This window comes from Crocodylus siamensis, chromosome 12, assembly GCF_052110815.1.
Source record: "Crocodylus siamensis isolate JL-2025a chromosome 12, ASM5211081v1, whole genome shotgun sequence".
NCBI classification, from domain to species: Eukaryota; Metazoa; Chordata; order Crocodylia; family Crocodylidae; genus Crocodylus; species Crocodylus siamensis.
In genome coordinates this window covers 35,434,204-35,452,519 of record NC_143406.1, presented here as the reverse complement: position 1 = coordinate 35,452,519, position 18,316 = coordinate 35,434,204, and the positions used below count along the sequence as shown (strand labels likewise).

General features: G+C 41.9%; 1 protein-coding gene across 2 annotated transcripts in view; it reads right to left on the bottom strand.

Annotated features, from left to right (window-relative positions):
* XYLT1 (xylosyltransferase 1) overlaps positions 1–18,316 on the bottom strand; it is a 333,774-nt gene that overhangs the window by 103,440 nt on the left and 212,018 nt on the right. For both annotated transcript variants that reach the window (XM_090023581.1, XM_090023582.1), the window contains exons 4-5: positions 9,687–9,859; positions 8,676–8,878 (exon numbers count right to left, since the gene is read on the bottom strand). In XM_090023581.1, coding sequence (XP_089879707.1) covers positions 8,676–8,878; positions 9,687–9,859 — 376 coding nt within the window. The remainder of the gene's footprint in view (positions 1–8,675; positions 8,879–9,686; positions 9,860–18,316) is intronic.

The following is an 18,316-nucleotide window of genomic DNA, read 5'->3' as shown; positions in this document are numbered from 1 at the left end:
TCTCTCCACTGCTGTGAAGCACCCCACTGTCATTCAGTGTGGCACAGGGTGACAAAGACCCTGGCTGCTAAAACCCCTGCTCCCTGGGCCAGATTCAATGGCTCTGTGGGTGGGATGCAGCTCACAGACCATAGGTTGCCACGCTTTGCTTTACAGCCAGGGATGTAGACAGAGAAAAAGAGAAGGAAATCAAACCTTGGCTGTATCTGGAAGGGATGTACCTTTCACCTTTGAAAATTTATGAAGTTGGAGAATTATTATTTCAACACCTGATGCAAACACAAACTGGTAAAGCCACAATCATTTTAATGCTTTCCCCAACCCCTTATGAATAGCATGTGGGAAAATAAGAATTTCAAGCTGTCAAATACTTCTTTGTTTGCCTCAGCAGATTAGGAGATATCGGCCCAGTAGAGAATCTTAAAAAAAACAACAACTAATGTGCCTGGTTGTTGAAGGGAAGGGGAGGGCAGAAAGGGGAGAAGGAAGCAGGCTGCACAGAGGTTTAAGAAAGAAGCATATTTGAAATTATAAGAGAATGCAGATTTCAGACAAAAATACAGAGATATAGTTCTTTTTGGACATAAAAAATAGCTTTCCTGTGAAGCATTAGAAATGGACTGACGTCTGGCTTGCCTGATAAAGACAGTCTGAGCGAATAAACTGCAGACAATGTCAGCTACAATACTGAGATTAAAAAAACCTGAGACACTGGCATCTAAACAGATGTTGTACTGGAATGGACTGACTACCAGCTCTGCACTCCCATCCAGATTCAGTGAGATTACTTATTACTTAGTCATTTAAAGGAGGATGTTCTAAAGTCTGCTCTGAAGAAACCAAATCATTGCCTTGCATTTGATCCCTTACTCCAGTGGCAGGGTGCGATTCTTAGAGAAACATCCCGTTTGATGGCAATGTTCAAGTCAGGAGGCCAAATGCAGCTCTGCTATATTAATATACATTTATATTAGGCCTAGTTTCTAGCAGTGGTTTAAGTGTTTGCATGGAGTTGGGTGTACCAGAACCAATAGCAACAGAAAGAGCTAAGTCATGATAGGAAAAGAGAGGGGGAAAATGGCTGAAAGTAACAGAGGGTGAGGAGGAAAGCTATGTATTGTCCAATGAGATTATTCCTCTTGTACAAGGGAACATTACATTTAATTGTATATCGAAAATAGTTATATGGCTTGCCACCCCTTGCCATAGTAACAAAGCACCTTGCAAGTCCCCTGTGTGATAGGGTAGCTTTACATTTTACAGATGAGAAACCGAGGCATACAGAAACGAAGAGAACAGACATACAGTTAATTTACCACAGGGTCAAGAAAAAGAGGCTGGGTTTTACTGCTTGTCAACTGCTCTGCATCAACTGCTTGTGTGTACATTTTTACCCAGTGATAAGAGAAGGCACAGGGACAGCTGACGGGCAATACAGTCTCTCCTCCTTTCCCCCATGCTAAATTGATTGCTGATGCCCCATCAGGTGACTCAGGAAGTTGGTGGTAGAGTGCAGAACTGAACTTAGCCATTTGAGTCCCAGGCTAGTACCCTTACCACTGACAACCCTTTCCCTAATGCTGTGAGCCAGAGATTCAAAAGCAAGAGATGTAAATGCTTCCAAATGGTGCTTGCTGACGTCTGGTGCTGAAATAATATCCAATGGCACTCATGCCTCAGTTACACCATTAAGTTGTTCTTCAATACTACAGATATATAAAGCTTCTGCAATCCCCAAGTGATTACAGACCGCTAAAACATAATACATGTATTCCTTAGTATTCCTCATTCAACACTGTGAGCAACTTTAGGCCATTCACAAAGGGCACAGCTGTGACTGGCAAATAAGTGGTTATTTGCATCCTGTTCCCCAGTATAACTGCTTGGGTAAAGATAATGAGGCATAGTGGGAGACTGCAGGTCTTCAGTGGAGGCTCTAAGCAGACTCTTGCAGACAAGAGGAGCCTGGACTGGAATGAGAGCTTCACATCTATTGACTGCAGCAATAATGGCCTTCAAGAGCATGCTTATTTCATTCTTTTCTCTCTTCAGTCAAGTAGTTTAGATTTCTTAATAAAAAATGTCTAATGTCCTCCTCCATCTCCTACCAGGGTAATGAAAGTGCACAGCAAAACTCCAAACACTCTTTGCAGGCAACAGTTCTGAAAGATCTTTCACTATGGGTATATAATGTACACTATGGGTGTATAATGGCACTGGGGAAGCTTACACACACTGACCTCTAGTCATCCCTACCTCATTACCCTGCATGGCTACTTCCCGTGATCTTATGTTCTGTTCCCAGTGATATTCTGCCTTCCCAGCCACATACCTCACCTTCTTTGTGGTACTTCATCCAGCTCTTTGGCTGGTTTTCCAGACTGCTCATCAGTCTCTTACAAGATCCCCTATGGACCTTAGAATGGAGAAACCCCAAAACTGGTCCTATTCCTCTCAAGTCTCTCTCCACATAGCATGAAAGGTCATTTATAGCCAGTTTTCCAACTTTCCTTGCTGTGAAAACTATGACTCATTAGCAATAAGAAGCAACTACTGGTGTCAGAATTTCTTGTTTCTAGACCAAAGAATGGGGCCTCAAACATTAAAAGGATTCACACTCTTATGATAGGCCTGATTTGTTTTTTAATTTCCTTTTTAACTAGGACCTGTTATTTTTTGTGCTTTAAGTGCTGCATTCAGAACATCCTGAAGACCTAAGAGCCTTCAGGAAAGCAAGATGTAGAGCTTGTGTTTATTTATTGATTTAATTTGCTTGCTTAAAACCTACGACTCACTTTCACTCATTTGGAAAGGTCCTATCAGTTTGTAAAAGGCCCAGGTGAAATCTAAGCATATTGAGGTTGGCCTAATACATAAGCAAAAATCATTTTAGATGTAGTTTACAAGAGAGGAGGGTCATTGCTGTGCAGCAAGGCATGAATATGGCCCAATGGCGGAAATTAAGAAACTGTTATTCACTTTGACTGTTCTGTTACCTGAAATATGACTCAAAAGGATGATGCACTGCTTCCCTAATGGCTAAATTTCATCCTGACTTTCCTTAGGTTATAATTATTTCCATCTGCCAAAAACAAAACTGAAAACTGAAGGCCTCTCCCTTCCCTTCCACCTTGATCTCTGACCCTGACAAACACATTTCTGCTCAGTTGCCAGGGGCCTTATTTATAGGTCAGTATGTTTTGTATAGAGTTCCCAACATGCTGCTTCATCTTGTTGTTCACAGATGAGAAGGATTCTAAATAATGACTTTTCCTCAAAGCCATTTTGTTTTGAGTTTCATTTTCTGATCCCCCAGGGGAGTACTACAGAGTCATTCCTGGGGCTTGGTACACCAAGCATATAAAGCATAGTCATATAAATGATTAGATGTGAAAGACTTCCTGGAGGCAGGTGAGTGAATACAGCTTTGTTAGAAATACTGCTATGCTACTCCACCACAGCAAGATCTGAAGCTAGTTTAAACCACTTTCTGCTTTATTGTGGGTAATTAAAACTGTTAACAATCAGCTGGGAGTCTAGTATAGTGAAGCGAGCAAGGGACTGGGAATTTGAACACATGATGACTGTTTACTTGTACATGGGAGAAGCATTTAATTCCTGGGCTTGTTTACAGATTTGTGAAGCAGACTTATCAAGCCTGACACACATTGAAATTAAAGCTGGATAGAAACCAGTTGGAGAGTTGTTACACATTTTCAAGCACTAACCTTCTATCTGGTTGGCTTTTTATAACTGAATAGTCGTATTTATGGTGTCATAATTACTTTACATGTGTAACTCATCCAAATGTATTGAACAATTTACCAGCTAATTCTGTGATAATTACTTTGCGTGTGGGGCTGGTCTTATTTTGCATGTGTGACTGGTCTAAATTTATTGTGCAATTAACCAATTAACTGCATAGACTACATAAAGTATAGCAGGGCATTAGTTTAAAGTATGTTGTGAAGATTTATTATAAGTGCTGTTTGACCCTTGGATGAAATTTGCTATATACCAATATACTTAGTAATTTAAACAACCTTCTCAAATTTCTCTATTCAACAGAACTGCTTGATAACGCCAGGCCTCACCCACTGACAAGAAAGTGAGCAGAACTGTACATGGAAACAAGAGCCGTATATGAAAGAGCACATAAAGCAGACCATCCATTGTCGAATATTCAGAGCAAGGTTCCATCCTTTTGCCCCCTCCAGAAATTACTGCACCAGACTGAACCAAATCCCAGAACAGAATCTATCTATATCCTAATTACCTACAGAAATGGAGATCTGGTTTTGATGTTTAAGGTACAGCAACATATTCCTACACTGAAGAACAGACTGATGCTTAGTTTCTTTATTATTAACAGAGTCTACTAGCTCCAAATGCAACCAGCAGCATACACACCTAATTTTTTAAAAGATTTTTTACGGGGCCTTGACTGCTCACAATTTAAAATAGTGAAACCTGCACTCCAGACAACTGCCAGTAAGCAATTCTATCTTCTAACCACTCTAAAACCTTCTAGGAATAATTAGTTGACCTTTCTTCATGACCAAGATCAAGCAATTAGATTTAGCTAATTCCTTTGGTGGTTAAGACTATATTTTACTGTGAATTATTAATATTTATCTGTTACATGACTTTTATGCTTTACACCAGCATTGTGCCCAGATAAGCACAGACACAGCATTCACTGTTAAATAATCTCACTAAACTTCTTAACTTAACTGGTTATAACACTTCACCTGTCACTTTATCCAAAGACTCCTGCAATGTACATTAAACATTCAACACCATTAGGTACTCAACTGTAGTTCATCTTGTTGGGAGTGAAATTTCAGTCCCTAAACATAAGGTTGACTGCCTGACACTGTCAGAGACAATAAATAATGGAAATAAGTATCCATGTAAAATAAGAGGTTAAAGGCATCAAGAGTTTTCCCATGGGATTCTGTCAAAAGAGAAAGTCATGTTAAGATGCTAGCAGTAGATATTGGAATATGGATGTTGACTTATTTTTCTTTTTAGCGAATGCAGTGCTTGTGAAAGGAGCCATCTTGATATCCATAAGGACTCGCATCCTCTCTACTCACACAAAATCACTATCAGGATGAGAGGAAGTAACAGATTCCCCTCGCTTGTGCACCCTTACCTGAAAGGACCACTTCCAGGAATAAGCTAAGGTCAGGTAATCCCTGAAACTTGTCTTAGGGTTGTTAACTAGGATTCCAGATGTGCCATTGGACAGTGCAGACAAGAGCTGGACAGCCTACCATTTTAATTCCTCATAGGCCTCAAAGAGCCCATTACCTAGTAACTAAGGAATGCATGCTGCTTTTCAATTTGATTGAATGCTCCTAGTGCCGAGCTGTACTTATTATTGTTTATTTGTATGCAGTAGCATCGAGGAACACATCATGGACTCCATCATGCTAGGCACTGTACCTATTTGTGTACAACATAAGCATCACTGTCTGAGAAAAGGTTAATAGGAGCATTTGACTCACCTTCTCTACCTCAGGCACTATTTTATGTACCTCCATAATATTCCTTGAACATCCCCCTTACATTCTACATTGATATGGCATCTTCTTAAGCTTCTCAATTGTATTTGGTGAGGATTTTTGTGATTGATACCTTATACTGGATATCTGTATAGTTGGGAAAGCTGTTTGACAAGCTTTTAGTTATCAAGTCCCCTTCCTCAGGTCAAGTGGAAGGACAATTCCTAAGAATGGGTATTTGATCCCCAAAAGCTTGTCCAGAAGCTCTCCCAATTGTACAGCTGGTGTAATAAAAGATTTCACAAAAAGAAACAATAAAAAAAAAATCCTGGTCTCTTGCACATTTCCTGGACAATCACAGCTACCACAACCTCCAAGACTACTACATCATTTTTGTTACCCCTTTCCAGATGATTCGCAACCAAAATATAACCTGTGAACATACCAGAATACCCTGTAGATAGATTTGAGCTTTAGTACATAGGAAAGTGTAGAAAAGTGCTGACCCTGCTCCATGGAGCGTGTTTTTCTGTCTCACAAGGTTGTGTTAGCCTGTATCTACCAGAAGAGAAGTAGAGGTTTCAGTGTCACAGATGGGATGGCAGATGGTAAGTGAAAGCTTGATGTGGAGCTACTCTAGATAAAAACTATTAATCTACAACATTCATATGTTCTTATGCACGGAAACCTAACAAAAACCCTATGCTAAAGTCTAAGCAGCATAAGAAGCGTAAACTGCTTTTTGCACGTTATCTGGCAAATCACAGAAAAATGTAAGAGGGGGGAAAATGAGTCCCCATTCTTGCTGTTTCCTGATGTAACACTCAGCTTTCTGTTATCCACAGAAAGGGAATGTCATCCTAAACCTCACAAAGCACATTAATTTATAGCAATGCTGCTGTGAAAATGAATTTGACTTGCATATATATTTTTATGGGATACCATTTTATGAGACTGATAGTAGTAACATTATGTATTTAAATATTTTTAATTGTACCTATATCTCACTGTTATCGAAGTAACAGCATTAAAGTGTTGTGGGTTTTTTTGATTTTGGGGGTTTTTTTTGAAGTGCAGTCACTTAGATGAGAGAAATTTGTGCATACACTTCTGAGAGGAGAGTACGTTGCAAGAGAGCAGAAGTATGATCTTTACACCAGTGTCCTACAATACAGTGTCAGCTTGTGGTTTTGAAATGTACAGCAAAGGAGGAGTGTGATTTCAGAGACCTGTGACTGCTATGAAGAAAAAAAAAAAGTTGTAATTTCTTCAGTCAAATGGCAGCTACTTAGGGCTTTTGTTATTGAAAAAAAGGGCACTATGTTGCATTATTACACATCTATAAATACAGAGTTGACCCCAGTCTCTTCGGTGTATAATGGGGAAAAAAAGAGGGTCATGCTTATAAACTATCATCAGATCTGGCCTTTTGGTTTAAAATCACCTACTGGGCATTAAGGGCACCTGAAAATTTTACAGTCTTTGGTTCCAATCCTACAGGTAGCCTGGTTATGCTCAAAAGATCCGGTTAGTTATACTCTGCCTTCAGTATTTAAATTCTCTTCACCCATTTCTTTGCAAGTTCCTAGAAACCAACAACTTGCTTAAGCATCTTTGGCCCACAATTCTCACCATTGATCCTCCCCTTTGGTATACCATGTCTTCCATTAAATAACTCTTAGCATCAGCATGGTATTCTTTGCCGTACCAATGGGGTTTTTTACTAAGAATTAACAATAAATCTTTACATGCAAGCAAATAAGGGAAGAGAATAAATGATTATCTCCAATTTACAGCTGAGGAGGGAGAGAGAAAACTGTTAAGCGACTTCCCTAAGACCAAAGGCTGAGGCTAAATCCTATTCAACATTAAAAACCAGGAGTCCCTAATTCAACTTCCTGCATTCAGACCATGATGTCATCTCCAAAGTTTATATACTTTCCAGTAATCTTTTTGGTCGGTACTCATGTCTCCTAACATGCCTGAATTTCAGAGGTAAGAAATGCCTTTAGGGCCACATCCTGAAGTCAAGTTTCAGGGTTTTTTCCCCCCAGATTAAAGCTTCTATTGACATATGTGAGAGTTGTTGATTGACTAAAAACTTCAGGCCTATAATCTGAAAAGCGTGATATAAATGCTGGTGATGAAAGGCTGTGATAGTATCTCCAATCCAATTTCAATTCCAATTGTTCCATTATCATTTAGAGCACATCATGTCATAATTATTCATCTGAAGCATTTCCCAAGAAAGCCACATCCCCTTTCTTATTTCTTCTCAACACAAAATGGAGTAAAAGTTGAAAGGAGAATTTCCTCTCTTCCTCCTCTTGACAATTTTTCAGGCTAAAAATAACCATTTAAGGACATTTGGGTTTTCTACGGCATATCTGCTTTTGCACAATGTAGTAAACCTCTCTGAATGCAGCTGTAGGGCAAAAGTTATGTAAATCCAGAGAGAATATAGTTTCACTTAAAATCACAAGCCCTGTCATGTGGTGATGCGTGAAGTTCTATGCCTGATGCCATCTGAATAAAGTTATTCAGGCAGCGGCTGGTGCTGAAGATATAATTGACTCCTAGCAACTTATTTGTCACTTCTGCTATCATTATTCTCTGCAGAAAAAAACACCAAAAAAGAAGTCTGAGAACATTTCTTTCATGGAATCTATATTTGCATCTTCAATATTTCTCCAAACTTGAAGTCAAGCTGTAGCAAAACTGTTCATCAGAGTTCTGTCAAGCCTGAGGTTTCCCGCTGGGCTGTAATACTCACTGCTACATTACTCATCCCACTCTGGGGCCATTCCAGACATTGTTCTGGAAATGATACAATTCAACACAGTTGCCCCAGCTTCTTCAGGAGAGGGATCAAGAGGGATCTGATCTACCTAGCTGCAGGAAGCCCTCAGTGGGCAGACAGTGTGGATTCACCTGCTTTTGCCTCCCTAGGACAATTCTGGATGTTTTCCTTACGAAATGGGGAATTATTACAGTGCAAACAACTCGCTAGAAGAAGCTTCTTGTTGTGGACTGGAAGAAACTGGTTTCCCCAGTTCAACATTACTCTGCTCCGCCATCACAGTTACAGGAACTTTGGCCTGTGTATCATTTAAAACCAATTCCTCTGCAATGGAAAAATATACATTTCAAAAGCAGTCACCATACCTGATTGGGTAGTCGGCAGCACTAAGGTTAATGAAGAAATCCCATGGCCAGTCATTCATCTCCATTAAATCCCTCATACTCTGTAGGTAGGTGGACAGAAGACTTGCTCCTCCCCAGATAGTTGCCATTCGCCAAGAAGTGACTCTCACATTCGGGTACTGGCTAGCAAACTGGAGCACTTGTCGGTATAAGTAATTGGATCGCTTTACAGGAGAAGAAAGTAACACATTCAACAGTCTATAAGACAAACTGTCCCTCCCTTATGTTCACTAAGCAGCTCAACTTCCTGAACATCAACTCCGTTCCAACCAACTGAAGGCAGACTGAAGTCAGTGTAAGGATAAGTAAAACTATTTTAAATACACAAGTAACTCTAAATAGGATCCGGGATTTAGTAACTGATCTAGCAAATGCATTCCCAGCTAAATGAAGTAGTTGTTAGCACCTTTCTCTCAAGCCTTGCTAATGAGCTTGTCCCTTCATTCACTGCAAGCTACGTTGAGAGTGTCAAGAGTCCTTTTTTCTTTACTTTTTTTATTACAAGTTTTACTAATGCCACCTAGCTCTTGTCTATTGCTTTTCATCAGAAGGCTTTCCTTATTTCCTTACCTCCATTTAACAGATGGGAAGTGAGATACAGGGAGGTAAAGTAACTTTAACCAAGTCTCCCGCTTCAGTGCTTTATCTACTAGCTCACAGTGATGCTGTCTGAGGATCGCTGATGCCACCTTACATGTACATCAGAGCCTATCACAGCTTATCAGTTATTGCTACAAAACAGAGACACAGACACACATGGACCGACACCACAGACACACAACAAAAAATGAAGGCAGTCACAGAAGGGATGATAACAAAATAGTCAGGCTCAAAACATCACAGGTCAAAAAAACAAAACGCGGCACAAACTACAGCATGCAGCAGAGATAAAGAGAGATGATGGAGAAGGTGACGAGGATGGGTAGATTGACAGATGGAAAGACAGGCAATTTATAACCAGTGATATATTACCTTGTCAACATGAATGTAATAAAAATGGTCTTTATGGTAAATAGCCTTAAACATGCGTTGGAGCTGCCGGGAAGCTCTGCCATGAACAACCAAGACAAATGCGATCCTGACTGGGTTGGCTGGCATGTATTCTATGGAGTCCTCATCCCATTGTACATTGTTGTTGACTTTTCCTGTTTGAAAACAAAACATAGTAAGGACATCTCTGAGTATATCTGCAGAGTGGGGATATGAAGAGCAGTGTGTATTAAATGTAAGCTCTTTCTTTTTCTTTTTTTTTTACAACTTCTTTTAAACATTTGTAATGGGAACTGAGAACTCATAAGAGGTGCCAGTCTGAGTGTCTCAGAGACTGAATTCTACTCTTTAGCTACCCAATGACAGAGCACAAGCAGCAGCACAAGCTCCCCCATACTGCCCTGCTGAGGTGCCTCAACCCAGACCAGGACGAAGAATACCATGGAGAAGAACTCAAACTTTCTGACCCTTAATTGCACTGAATGAAGCTCTGCTAACTTCAGCCAAGTGGCATGAATTCATCTCAGCTGGGATATCGTTTCTCTTTTGCTGGGTACTTAGGGGGAAAAAAATCCCACAGCGGTAAGAGGGAAAAGCTCTAGGGGTATTGGTTATATCTGAAATACTGTTTATTCTCTGATCCTAGAAATCGAAGTTGAGCACAAGTGCGAATAAGTTAAGATGATCTCCTAAACTAATGGGTCAGAGCCTTATTTTGTGTAAATCAGCATTGTTCCATGGATGTCAGCGGAGTTCCTGCGAGTCTGCACTAAATGAGGTTTTGCCTTTATTATGTCCCTAAAATATCTGAAATCTCAAATAACTGTGGCATGTGCAGAGTGATGCTGTCTTCTCTAATGGCAGGTTTACTTACAAAGTTGAAAGGGTGATGTGCAAAAATTAAAAACAAGTGGTGAGGGGCACTTGCATTGACCTTGTTTTCAATGCAAAGGATCCTGACAAGTTTCTTAATTTCACAATTTTTTTTCCTCCCCTCTCCTTTTTACACTAGAATTCGCAGTCTTGTCACCCCTGTTTTCGTCAGGAAAGCTCTATGAACTACTAGTAGAATTCTGGCAAGAGCAGTCAGGAATCGAAGACTTGGAGGCTTCAATAAAAATGTACATATGCAAACTTTCCCCTTTTGTCTGGCACAGTTTGCCTTTTATGACAAAGCACTATCATGACTTCGAAGTGCTGTGGCCCCACAAACAAAAATGTCCAGCTTTTCTAGGTCCCTAACTGCCATTTTGACTGATTTTGAATGATGATGCTAATACAGTACAGAGACTTTGTATTTACTCAGAATCTTTCCTCCAAAGACTTGAAAGCGCTTGATGTTCAGAGCATGCACACCAACTCTATACAATCCAGACTGGAACAGCTGCCAGGCAGGGACTTTTTGTAACTACCAAAAGGAACATGGGTTATGGCTCATTTTAAGATCTGCCCTCTAACTCCTTCTGGTTATGGCAGTGGGTGAAAGGGCATCCCCAGCCAGGAGCCGAATGAACTGGTGCAGGGCAGCCAACTCAACTCTTGGCACTAGGGGTGGGGAGGTATTCATAACTAGTTGTGCTCTGGTTGTCCTTTCTCTCCCTCTCTGAAGACCAACTACTGCCATCACCACACCTGCAGGATTAGTGTAGAAATGGATTTTATGATATGAATAGTGATAGCCATGGTCTTTTATGTGGAGTTAGGAAGGATGTTTTCCCTTACCACCTAACTGCCTGGGGTAGGAGAGTTGTTTCTGGCCTCTCCCACAGAACTTCAGGGCCCAGGGAGGCAGGTAAGGGGGTATATACAAATGGTTGCAAATTAGAAGCAGGTGTCCAGGGCAAATAACATAAGGCAATCAGGTCTTCCCTCAACCCAGTACTGAAGATGGACTTCAGGGAAGCAACCTGGAGGAAAAGGGAGTGTTGTGACTCTTACCATCTAACACAGCTGGAGAAATCCCCCCTCTGTCAGCACCACTTTAGCCTCTCTACAACAGAAAGTAGTACCTCTTAGCCCTCCTTTGAAGGAGACGTGATGGGGGTCCCGGTCACCACCCAAATAATTAGGAATTGATGAAGGGTGGAAAGATAACCTGCGCTGCATCACTGATTGTCACAAAATGTTCCCAGACAAGGGGATGATGTTTTGGCCTAAGTACACTACATCCCCAGGCTCTTGTTTCACTTTTACGGCACGGTCATGTTTTCAGGCTAACCTCAGTGGCTTCCTGAGAGGCTGTCCACCTGGTACTATCAGTGTTCACAATTTGCTGAAGGCACAAAAATGTGGGTGCAATTATACATAGGTCTAAAAGTACACCCATTAAAGAAGGCCAGTACCAAAATCCTGAGCACAGGTGTCAACCTTAATTTAAAAGGAACTTCATCAACACAAAAGTTGCACTTTGGTCTGATGATAATAGAGGAAGACAAACCTAAAAGACTAACTGAAGTACTGAATAGGAGAGACACAGCAGAAACTTTGGTTTCCTCTCCCCCTCCTCCTCAAGTTTGCTTATTAGCTATGTTAGAGACTTAAAAACAAGCAAGCAAGCAAACCCTCTCCCCACTCTTTAAAAACCCACTTTGCTCTCTGGCACTTATCAAACACAAAATCCCCCAGTCTATTAATGTGAATTTACATCCTTCTTTTCCGGTTTCTCCCAAAGAAGTCTTCTCATGTCTTATTTTCAATCTATGTAATTGTTTGTATTTTTTTATTCCTCCCCTCCCTTCTGTTCTTTTCTCCTAACCTTTAGGTACAAAATTTCATAGTCCCATTTTCCACCTGCAGACGATTATGCCTTCTTTATTCTAATCCTTCTGTTGACTGCCTTAAATATCAGAAGACTAAGTATGTTATGTTTTTTTCCATATGTCAAAATACCAGCTACTTCTGTTGTATTCTATTATCTGTCTATTTTTAGCCTGTGGTTGATTAGCACCTTCTATTTAGCAGTCTGCCCACTGATACAAAACCGGTTTGGTTTGCAAATAAGATAAAATTGGCAGGAAACACGCAACTGAATATTTTTGTCTGTTTATAAAACTCTAAAGATACAGTCAGTAGGACTTGCAGATTAGGTGTTAAATGGCAACACTGTATAAACGATACCAGTATTAAAATGGGCCCGTTACCTCATCACTACTGTATTTACATAAAACCCTTCATCTGAAGGCACATCACGTTAATTTGCACAACATGCCGTCTCTGTCTGAATCACTTTGCCTATCACGTAGAAGCGCGGCCCCTTTTCGGCGTTAGGATGCAAGAGAAACATCGGCTGCTTTTCAGTTACCTGCGTACCATACGGCAGCAATAAAAATCTGAAAGGATTTTAAAGCGGCACTCACATTTTTTAGGTCCTTCAACACTATGATTCTATAACTGCATATTGTATGGCACATCTATTAGACATTACAGAGGATATCAAGGCTCCTGGCCTCCATGCTTCAGTTGAACTAAAAGCAGTTGTCAGCATCAGCTTTCCTTTCTGTCCTGACCATATCTTCCCCTTTTTCTCAGCTCTATTATTGATCTTGCAGTTCAATGGCCTCCTTCACCTGGGATGCAGTAACTTCGTGCCATTTACTGTGCTTCCATTCCCTACTATCCCTACAAGCCATCGGCACTTTTCATTTTTCTGCTTGCCAGCTTATAAGATGGGAAACTCCCTTCTTGAGAGCACGGAGGCAGGAAGGGATTCTGGAGTCATTATTGACTCCAAGATGAACATGGGCCGACAATGCGAGGTCACAGTTGGCAAGGCTAACCAGACCTTGTCATGCATCCACAGGTGCATCTCCAGCAGGGCCAAGGAGGTGATCCTCCCCTCTATGCAACACCGGTCAGGCCGCAGCTGGAGTACAGTGTCCAGTTCTGGGCGCTGCACTTCGGGACGGATGTGGACAACATGGAGAGGGTCCAGGGGAGGGCCACCCAAATGATCCGGGGACAACAGGGCAGACCCTACAATGAGAGACTGCGGGACCTGAACCTGTTCAGCCTTCACAAGAGAAGGCTGAGGGGGGACCTGGTGACAGTCTATAAACTCACTAGGGGGGACCAGAAGGGTTTGGGGGGGACCTTGTTTCCCCTAGTGCCCCTGGCATAACAAGGAATAATGGCTATAAGTTGTTGGAGAGGAGGTTTAGATTAGACATCCGTAAGAACTACTTCACGGTCAGGGCGGCTAGGATCTGGAACCAACTTCCAAGGGAAGTGGTGCTGGCTCCTACCCTGGGGGTCTTTAAGAGGAGGCTTGATGCCTACCTGGCTGGAGTAATTTGAGCCCAGTTTTTTCTCCTGCCCAGGCGGGGGGTCGGACTTGAAGATCTACAAGGTCCCTCCGACCCGACTTCTCTGATTCTATGATCTTCTCCCTCGTCACGTCTGAGTACACTGGGCAAGGCTGACACTTACAGGTTGGGGAACTCCCCTCTTGCCAGCATGGAGACGGAAAAGGATCTTGGAGTCGTCATTGACTCCACGATGAACATGGGCCGGCAGTGTGGGGAGGCAGTCAAGAAGGCCAACCGTACCCTGTCATGCATCCACAGATGCATCTCGAGCAGGTCCAGGGAGGTGATCCTCTCTCTCTATGCGGCACTGGTCAGGCCGCAGCTAGAGTACTGCAACCAGTTCTGGGCGCCGCACTTCAAGAGGGACGTGGACGATATGGAAAGAGTCCAGAGGAGGGCCACTCGTATGATCAGGGGTCAGCAGGGCAGGCCTTATGAGGAGAGGCTACGGGACCTGAACCTGTTTAGCCTCCACAAGAGAAGGCTGAGGGGGGACCTTGTGGCCTGCTACAAACTGGTCAGGGGGGACCAGCAGGCATTGGGGGAGTCCCTGTTCCCCCGTGTGCTGCCAGGAGTGACCAGGAATAATGGTCACAAGCTGGCGGAGGGTAGGTTTAGATTAGATATTAGGAGGCGCTACTTCACAGTCAGGGCGGCTAGGTCCTGGAACCGGCTTCCAGGGGAAGTGGTGCAGGCTCCTAGCCTGGGGATTTTTAAAAGGAAGTTAGATGAGCACCTTGCCGGGGTCATCTGACCCTGGTGCTCTTTCCTGCCAAGGCAGGGGGTCGGACTAGATGATCTACCTAGGTCCCTTCCGACTCTAGCTACTATGAAACTATGAAACAAAAGATTTTCCATCTTCTTTTGTGTCACAACTGGTTGCTTCAAACAGCCTCTCAGTTAATGATCTACTGACTCACAGCTAGAAGAAAGGACTACGAGCAAAACAAGCTTTGTGTCAGTCTTCTGCTGTCTTCTCCTGGTTTATGTCCATACTGTCTGTGCAGTGCATGCACTCCAGAGGTTCCTGCCATTTCCTCTATTGCACAGTGTCACATATATCTCACTCGATGCAATTCTATTGTCTCACGAGACAGGCAGGTGCCTACTACTACTATATGCAGTAACAGTGGATCCCGCAGTGTAAATGTTACCAGGCATGGCTCAGAAGCATCAAGAGCAACAAGATGTGCAGCGGGGGCAACGCTGCAGTCTCAGAGGTTCTGGGTGCATCTTGTCCATGAAACTGCAGCACTCCTGGAAAGCGAGGTGGGAGCACTAACTCAGTCAAGGCCCTAGTTCTTTCGATGCTCAAAGCAGTGGCTCTTGCTTTTGAAGTCTTTCACACCATGCTGAGCACAAAGTTCCTACTGGCCCTTCTCTCCAGGGGCATTTCCACACGGATTCAGCAGGGCAAAGATTTTACCAGAAGTGTTATTGCCAATCACTCTTATTTAAAACCATCCTCACTCCCCCCACTAGCTGCTGTAGCAAAATACATTTTCTTTAGCATTTGATACTTAAAACAAAAAGCTATACTTTGTACTTAAACCAAGTCCCTAACACAACACAACTTTTTACAATGAAGTTGCTAACTGTAAGATGTTGTTAGGTCTGTTAGCCTAAAATCTAGTACAAGACAGGGTAGATTTGCACCTTACAGACTAACCAAAGTAGATGGACCTAGCACAAACTTATCTCAGCCCACAAAAGCTTGTTAGTCTATAAGGTACAGATCTGCCCTCTCTTCTACTTGATTTTAGACTAACATGACTAACTCCTGGTTGGTTCAAGTCCCCCCCACTCAAGGCAGAATCATGCCCTATATAAATTATCTCAGCCAAGCATTTGCCTAGCTTGCTCTTAAAAACATGCAGTCAGAGAGATCTGACCCCCTCTTTAATTAATCTGTTTCAGTACCTAACCAGCCTCACAGTTAGACATTTATTTCAAATATCCAACCTAAATTTCCCTTGCTGCAATTTAAGACCATTTTTCTTATCCAGTCCCCTGTGAACACAGAACATAGTGTATCACTATCCTTTCTTTAACAACCCTTTATGTATTTGAAGACTTATCTTCAGTCTTCTCTTTTCCAAGCTAAATGGTCCCATTTCCAATCTTTCCTCAAGTGCCATGGTTTCTAGATGTCTAATAATTTCTATTGCTCTCTGGACTCTTTCCAAATGATCCACATCTTTCTCAAATGGTGGTGCCCAAAACAAGACACAGTACTCTAGATTAGGCTTCACCATTGCTTCACGGTGGTAGAATCATTTCTCATGACATGCATGTGACACTCTTGCTAATATATCCTCATGTACCACTGACTTTTTGCAACAGTAGTGCACAGTTGAATCATATTCATTTTGTGATTCACTATAAACCCCCAGGCCTTTTTCTTCAGTACTGCTGGCTAGCCAGTCAGTCATTCCCCACTTTTTATTTGTGCACTTAATTTTTCCATTTTAAGTGCAGTGCTTTGTACTTGTCCTTATTGAATTTCATCTGATTTATTTCAGACCACGGGCTCCATCTACAACACTTACTTTTAGGAGAATACAAGGTTTTGCAGGCTTCACACAAAACATCAACCCTGCTGAAATTTCAAATGGCCTTTATAAACCCCAGAAAAACGAGTACTTCTAATAGAAAGTTTGACTATTAACTACAGCAGCTCTAACATGTGCCAAGAAAACAGGGCTATAATTTCTTGTGTGCAGCACATTATAACTCATATCCTTTTCTTCTAATCTTTTAGCTCAAGTCCTAATTAATGATAATTCAGTCTTCGGTAATGATGGAGAACAATCTGTTGTTCTTTTATAATCCAGACTATTTTGGGGAACCAATTTTGTAAATCAAACACTCAATTTATATGCGTGCATTGGCATTTTATATGAATTCAGTACAGTGTGTCCGTGTAAATATATTTGCTGCCACTGCCTAATTCTGTACTCAGCCAGACTGTGGGTATCGATACCACAGATCAATTGATAGAGGAAGTTAAGAATTACTGCTGTGTAGATCTGCAGGCTATTTACAGTTATTACACCAGTAAATGAAATTAAAAATCCAGCTATTATAGCTGGACTGCTGGCTATAACTATACCAAAGGGAGAGAAATCTGCAACCCTTACTGAATCTCATGTGAATATTCCTGTTGACTACAATGGGACTCCTTCAATGCTATTCAGTGTAAACAATGGTTGTAGAGTTAGCTTTCCAATAACTCCCACATTTCCAATTGCTTATAGCTTACACTAGATTAATCCAGAGGGCTGAAATTTTCCAAGGCTGGAATTTGCTTGTAGACGTTTAGATGGAGTAGAACAAAACTATTTTTTTCCAAGGGAGATGAGTGGTGTTGTTTTAAGTGCATTTCTTCATTAAAAAATGGACTGTTTGAACAGTTCAAGGAAACAAATGGATGAAGGTAAATACTGTTGGCAGAGAAATAGCCCTCCCTGAGAAGTGTGTTGGAGTGTTCTGGTGACAGGTGACAGAATTATGAGGTTTTTCTGGTATGAAAAGTTATCAGAGCTTATCTGAACATTTCCTTTTTCAGGAATAAGCTCTCGAGATCCATTACAATGGGTACTTCAGGCTGCTTGCACTTTGGCAACACAACCAGATTTATCAGTTACTAACTGCAGGGAAATGCCCTGTGTCTCCTGTAGTGTTCTCCAGTTAGGACAACTTCCACAGCCAAGATAATTCCTAAAATACAGACTGTGTTAACCATAGCTGGAAGAAAAATCACAGTTACTTATAGTGCAAATCCTGAGAAAATCTCCCTAACAAAACAATTCCAAGCCTTGGGATAATAATTTTCATCCCTATTTTGGATAATCTGCTTTCCTACAGGGTGGGCCAGCTTGGATAACCTTCTATGGTACATCCCCACGAGCGCATGCATGCATGCATTCACTATGCTACTATTTTACCATGAGGTGGGGTTTGGGTTTTTTTTGATCCTATTCTTAAAAAAAAAACTGCCACCAAAAAAAGCACGCATGGCAGCAGCACGAGCGGCCACAAAGGGAAACTGGCTTGCTAGAGCCATACTCTGGCTGCTGACCAGGGTCTGAACACCTGGATTGCCACCACTGCAGTGCTAGGAGGCCCCTAGTTAAGGCTGCTGGGGCTATTTCCCTGGGGGAATTTGCCACACACCAGAGACATAAGCAGGGGCCTGCCTGGGCACAAACAGCAGCACATATATGTGCCGCTAATGTTTGTCCCCTGGGAAATGCATGTTCCCACTTGTGGGGACATACCCCTATGGCCATCATTTCGAAGGATCCT